General features: G+C 32.9%; 1 protein-coding gene across 1 annotated transcript in view; it reads left to right on the top strand.

Annotated features, from left to right (window-relative positions):
- Positions 1-6182, top strand: part of LOC126755094 (Krueppel-like factor luna) — a 373428-nt gene extending 367246 nt beyond the window's left edge. Inside the window, exon 5 of the mRNA XM_050467426.1 lies at positions 2866-6182. Within this exon, the coding sequence (XP_050323383.1) occupies positions 2866-3041 (176 nt within the window). The 3' untranslated portion in view covers positions 3042-6182. The remainder of the gene's footprint in view (positions 1-2865) is intronic.
- The last annotated feature ends 1179 nt before the right edge of the window (positions 6183-7361 follow it).

Raw genomic sequence — 7361 nt, forward strand, 5'->3', positions numbered from 1 at the left:
AGACTCATAGACACGATTGACAGCCTGGTCGTCGGAGTACACAGCAAAGCAAATGAGCTCACAATAAAAGGTCTTTTTGGCCCAATTTTCCCATTGTCGACCTATGAAGAAGAAACCTTCACTTAACTAACCTATTACCGTATATGGATACCTACCCCATACCTTTCAGCACTGTCTGTATATTTTGAATGGACAGACTAAATACTTCTACTTCTAGGAAAAAGTGAATTGGTAAGTTAAGTTAGGCTAGATTGATAGGCTAATGAGCCACGCATAGCTCCGGTTTGGTCCTTAGCAATACCAGATTGTGTGTAGTTACGTAGTCCAAGAGGCGTAGTTATCTGTGGCTTCATCAACGATACCTACTCCAATATTCATATTATTAGTGTCCCAGATGCTTGATGCGTTGCCTTGCCATTGTGAAACAAGTGCGCAAGAAATGCTCCCTCTTTTTCATGGTGTCTTTTGTCATTTCCTGCAGTCAGCTCGATCTGTCAGTCCTGTTTCACAGGCGTGAGCCGCTAATAAATTGTGACAACTGATTATTTCATTCATCTTCCTATAATACCTTCTATAGATGGTTCCACCACGTTTTAATGGTTCATGGTTGACACAAAATACCATCTGCGGGCTTTAATGCTTCAAACTTAAAGGAACTGAGCACTTAGAAAAATAAAAGATTGAGAAGTACTTTAATTGTACTTAGCGTAGACTTTTTGAAAGTATAACGAACTTAAAAATGTCTTAAGAGCGACCGCTAACAGTCAGACTTTCCGTAAACGTCCACTCAACCAGTCGCTAACCAACCAATATTCACTTACCATTTGCCAAATTTGCCAAAAATGTTGTAATTTGCTTACATTTTTCTTTCAGTAATTTACTAATTAATAAAATCGTCGCTTTCTTCTGTCATTTGTCTATTTAGAAGGTATTTAAAGCACTATAATTTGTCGTTGTAAGCTTCTACATACTTAAGAATCTAGCTTTGTTTAATTATTCAAAGTTTAGTTTTCATGAACAAGCTTAAATGAGAGTCTTAACTATGTTTTTATATATTTGATTATATGTTTATAAAAAAATATATACATATACATATATATGTATATTGTAAGCTCTGTTCCCCAGCTGCCAGCTGTATGCTTTCCATATTTCTTTGCGCTTCCAACTTCAAATATTATTTGCGCCGAATTATGGCTCACTGCCATACTGCATTTCGTGCTAGTTACTCCTGCTGCAAATATTTGACTTTCTTGTAAGTAATAATTCTTTTGTTTTATTTAATTGTTTCGCAGTTGTTCAGCATCTCTTACAATTTTAATTTTAATTTACTTTGTCGTTACTTGAGCTATGAAGCTTTTGTTCACTGCGCCCATTGCAATTGTTGTTGGGCTTGTTGTTCTCTCAATATTTGTTTTGTTTACTGCTGCGTATACTTTGTATGTATGCTGATTTCTTAGAGAACTTACCGATGTACTGAAGCGGAAAGCAAAGCACTGTTTTCTCTCACTGTTTCTGCTTTATGTCGGCGCATATTTTGTTAGCGAAATGCGAAAACTTTCTTCATTTTGTGTTGCAGCAGAATTTTGTTTTTGTTTAACATACTTTCCAAACATTATTTTACATTTTGCTGCTGCACTTATGAATCGAAAAGTAAAAGAGCTAAAAATACATTGAAAGTTTCACAATTATATTTTAATACGTTTTATTTTCGAAGAGAGGAGCGGGGCAGGTCAACGTATGACAGCTGAGGTTGCAATTGTGTATTTAGTCAACGGAAAGTTTGGTTTTTAAGCACCCGTCAACAGTGGACATTTCTAAAGCGCTGCATTAACATAGATATAAGACATGCTTCGAGAATTCTATTAGCTTCTAGGCGCAGCAATTGCCTCACCTTTGCTTTTACATTAAAAGCATGCGAGGCTTGCAATGCGGCTTGTGACCTTTTGTGAAAGTATTGACGTAGTTCAAAAAATTGTCTAACTTCTTCATAAAATTTGCATTTTGCAGCGCTTAAGTTCTCTCCAATTCTCTTCGCATAGGTATCGAGTATCAAAAGGTAGAGAGAGAGAGAGAAAGAGATTTTGCAGTTTATGAATGGATTCATCCTCACTCAACTGTGACATATCCAACATAAGTCCTGCATTCAAAGAAACAGCTCGTTTTCTAGAGCTTCTGTTCGTTGATGTCGATGGAAATCCGCCTAAACTTCCTCCAGATGTGATAAAGATAAATACTGCAAGAACCCAGTTTAGTTTTCATTACTTTGTAAGCGGTTCATAATATATCCACGCCTTTTATAACCTCAACAAGTGTTTAAGTTTGCCACGAAATTTGTAAAACCCAGAAGAAACGGCGAAGACCCAATATATTGTATAATGTAGTGATCAGAATGACGAGCTGAGTCGGTTTAGCGATTTAGTCATGCTCGTCTCTGTTCCTCTGGCCGTCAGTCTGTCTCTCTGTATAGACACGCACTAGTCTCTCAGATTTTGAGAATGTCGCATGAATTATTGCCTAAGCTAACGATATAACTTCTGGATAAATAGTTCAGATCGAACAATTATAGCATATAACTCCCATATAAACTGGCGGATCACAATCAAGCTGTTGTATGGAAACTTTTCTAACTATGAAGGAATTTTTTCTTGTTTTTTCTTTGTAAGTCGAATGTGAAAGAAGCCTGTTATTGTCACCGATATGACATGCAGTAGGATTTTCACATTGATTTTGAGAATTGAGTTCAAGTATAAATGTAAAAATCCGTAAAACAACTCAACTCTATTAATATTAATATTACCAACAATATTGAAAACTACCTGAACTAGAAACTAATTACATATTTTTCAATTTTACCTCTTTTTCCAGGCGAAAAACCGTACAAATGCTCCTGGGAGGGGTGTGAATGGCGCTTCGCACGCAGCGACGAGTTGACGCGTCATTACCGCAAGCACACGGGCGCCAAACCTTTCAAATGCCGCAACTGCGATCGCTGCTTCTCGAGATCGGACCACTTGGCGTTGCATATGAAGCGCCACATGTAAAAACAATTTACAACAAACAAAAAATTAAGCAACAACTGAGTAAACATGACGCATGAAGTGAGCAAACTGAAAATGCATCGTCAAAAAACAGCAAAAGTGCAAATGTATTGAGACTAGCTGAGAAGCAGTACATATGTAGCAGATTAACTAGTTTAAAGCAAAAAAGTATAAATCATAAAAAAGCATACACACTAAAATTAGTCGTTGACAAGTATAAGCATTAAGCGAAAACACACAAAATGAAAAAAATAGATCCTTATATATTATAAAAATAATAAAAAAAAATAATGATATTGTGCCATCAACACGCAAAACATGCAAAATTAAACAGCTTAGAAATTTAAAATTAGTTTTAGAAGAAAACGCACACACACAACACACTGAGAAATTCAGCTAACTAAATTGCATTTGAGTAAACGCGACGCGCAAGACACACAACTAAATTTGTTACGTAAATTATGAAGAATGTTAATTTTTGTAACTCACTGTTAAGTTTAGGCTAATTCTGGAACAAATAGTATTTCTCTTTTTGCTTATGTCTGTTAGGAAGAAGCAACATACAGATTAGTGAGAAACCTTACGTTGACATTGCAACGGCAAAAAAACGAAATTCAGGTGTGCGACGCCAATAATGCTGCTTTAATTCACGCATACAATTAAATTTAGTGACAACACAAACAAACAATTAAACAAAATAATACAATTCTTTAAGAGCTTAAACATAATTTTCGCCTTTTAGTCGTAATTGTATTTCGTTTTCTTATAAAATAATAAATTTTTATTTGAAAAAAAATATTTAAGTGCTTAAAAGCTCTACCGCGTGAAGCTCGATGAAAGCTTTTGCGTATTGAGTACACAGAACAAATGATGAATTTTACCAAAGTAAAGCAATTTTTTATTAGTACTATTATTGCAATTATCATTAAAAATTAAACATAATTATTGTAACTAAAATTTATCCTTACTTAGATTTATTGTCTTTGTTGCGCTTGGTTTATAAGTTGAAAGCGCGAAGCAAAACATATTTAACTATTAACTTGGTATTATAAATTAGTGTATTTAATTAAATAAAATGTACTTTCTGCTAGGTCTTTCGCCGGGTATTATTAAAAGCTAACTGTATATAGAAGCGTATCATAGCGAGTGCAGGGCACGATCTGCGCTAGTACTGTTCACTGTTTATATTTAGGAAAATGTAAGAATGCTTTGCACGCTGCTTTAGTTAATAAGTGGGAAGGACATGAGGAAAATGGCAAGAGAAATTAAAACTATTTGTATGCGATGGTTTGGCGATGAAAAGATTTGAAAGTGTGTGCGAATTCTGAGCATATACTTTTTTTATATTTTAAAAGTATTAAGCTGATAAGTTTTAAAGATCTTATGTTATAAGGAAAAGTATTTCAGATATTTCCTTGTTCACAAAAATATTTTATTGAGACCACCAGTTGTTTTATTAACTTATTTCAAAATATATTTAACTGAAAAACTTTCGTAGAACGTTCTTAAGCCATATTTGCGCATACCGTGAAGTCATGCATCACAAAAGATAACTTTAAACCACTTCAAGATTTCATGAAACGCATATTTAACTCTAAACCGTGATAAGAAAATCAATAAAATGAAAGCTACGTGCAAGTTCTCAAAAATCGTAAAATAAAAATTGAAAAGGTTTTCAATAATGAGATATAAGGCACACATATCAATAAGTGAAAGCTCAGCTTAGATCAGTAAATATTTTGAAAAAAAGCTTTTATACAGTTCAAATGAACCTTCCCTTATAAGATTCATGAGTCTTTGAAGATGAATTCTTTTCTCAGTACATTTAGTGTGAATACTAATAAAAATTAAAAAAAAATTTACTTAAGTTTAAAAACTGCATCCAACTTAGAAGCTCGCACACGCCTCCAAAGCTCTTCTTCGCCACTTTCGTGTATGATGTATGTATTATCCCAAAGCGTAAGCTTAAGATATTTTGTATAATTTTTTGTGTGAGTAGCAAAATCACTGCCAAAAATTAAAAGAACCTACATTTAACTGCATTAAAATAATTATATAAGCTTAGTGTCGATGTTTGATGTTTGAATGATAAAAAAAGTAAAAAAAAAAATATACATTAAAAAGTTCAAATTGTCATAGGCTGAGATGCGTTAGATATAGAAAATAACAAAAAAAAAAAAAACAAAAACAAGAAGAGAAAAACACATTTTTATATTTAACTTTAGTTTATAGATATTTTCTTTCGTCTACTTATTTTAATGTTCTTGTAACTACAACAACAAAAGTGCAAATATTGTTTAAAACAAAGTAAAGAAAATGTAGCAAGTGAATGAACGAAAAATTCACAGCCACGTGATTACTGTTTCATATACGTAACTGTTTATTTTAGTTAGACTAAATTCGATTTAAAGAGACATCTTCAAGAAATGGCCTTTTCGTATTAAATACCTTAAGTTTCGTAATGCTTACAACTCACTTTAAGTCTAAAATAATAATTTGTTGTATAAGAACTGTTGAAAATTTCAAAACATAAGTCGGGAAAACCATATGCCTTTAAATACCTTCCGAAAAGTTAAGAAAACAAAGAGAGCAATCGTTGATAATTCTGTAATGCTTTCCGTGAAGAAAGCACTGAGGTACCACGAGACGCTTGCGAAAACCACGCATGTCCTTATGACAAAATACCAAAATGTTGCGCCACATCTCTAGCATCTCAATTTCTTATAAACGTTGCCTACTTTTGTGCGCAAGTGATTTAATTATCAGTCTATAAGCTTCAAAAATGCTTTCTAAAGCTCTCGTGATGTCTCGTAATTCGTTTGCTTCAAAAATTACACTTCCAGCACGGTCCGCGGAAATTAAATTTTATGTGGCACTATTTCATAAGTAAACAAAGTGGCATAATCATATTGAAACTAATAACACGATCAGCGGTTTCCTTCTTTTTCGTCTACTCTCTTTATATAAATGGAGAAAACACTGATATTATTTTTTTGTTTCTGTTTTTCGCTATTACCGAATGGATATCAAGTGTGAAACTATGCGATAATTGTAAAATTTTATATCACATTATAGTATTTTGTAACTCGTAGATTTTACATCATAAAGTTTTTTGCTTGTAATTATTAATTTCATTTAATTTTCTATAATAAATAAAAATTTCATTTTGAAACACAAATTGCGTTCTTTTTATTTTGTTTATTTAGTTTATATACGAGTATACACACATACATGGGTATATACATATATATTATACGTGGGTATATTAGAAAGATACCACGATACATTTTGAGAAAGCTTTGATGTTCTTTTTGATCAGCTATAAAAACTTTCCACCGTACAGGAGAAGCAGCCACGCCGTCAGTTTCCATATTAATTTAGCACAATTTGCTAAAATAATTATATTTTTCATTATTTTCTTATTCAAATAAAGGCTTCAAGACAATAATGTTAGGCCAAACTTTACACGAGAAGCTGTCGGACTAAAATTTACTGCCAAATTTCACCGTCTGTTGCATAACGTTGACAGAAACTTTCCAATCATTAAATTATTTGTAACAAAATTTCAGTAAAAGTTTTTATTTTTTATGGTGGCATATCGTTACTTAGAATTCAAAACATCGTGACGTCAAAAACTTCGAAATTGAGTTTTTTTATTGTTAATAATTCACTACGTCATATTAGATATATGTTTCGTAAGCTTTTACGCTTCCGCTGTCCAATATATCCAATATGTAACCATTTTATAACCACAACACACCTTTTGTTTCATTATGAAAAATTAAACAATCTGAAGTATGATTTGCATTCCGTTTATCCGATTGTTTTACATGATTGCCCCTATTACGGGTTTTTTAACTGCACTCAGTAGAATTGAAGTTGAAAAAATAAATGAAGAAGAGGAGAGGATTCTGTAAAAGTTAAGGTTTGCTTGCAATGAATATTCCTAGAAGTAGTGTCCGTTGTAACTTGCTTCGTCCGGTATCGGCATTTTATTCTACGAGCTGAACAAATTTGAATTTACACAAAATAATGTCACTTTTTTCTTGCGTAACATACTTCAAAATATTAGAATTTTTTGGTTTGCTGTCAATGATTCATCCCCGGTTCAAACATTTGTACCTTATACATTATTTTCGTAAAGAATAGAAGAAACATGTTAGATGTAGGTTGTTTTCTAATTGTTAGCAAAAAACAGAGATTATTGTTTGACGTACGTTTCTTATTTTCGACCCAATTCAAGAAGGCCTCTTCACCGTCATTCATTTTTCTTGTGCTCACTCTTTCAGCCGAGATCCATTGTATTGTTTTGGTAAAAATTGA

This window comes from Bactrocera neohumeralis, chromosome 4 (assembly GCF_024586455.1).
Source record: "Bactrocera neohumeralis isolate Rockhampton chromosome 4, APGP_CSIRO_Bneo_wtdbg2-racon-allhic-juicebox.fasta_v2, whole genome shotgun sequence".
NCBI lineage: Eukaryota > Metazoa > Arthropoda > Insecta > Diptera > Tephritidae > Bactrocera > Bactrocera neohumeralis.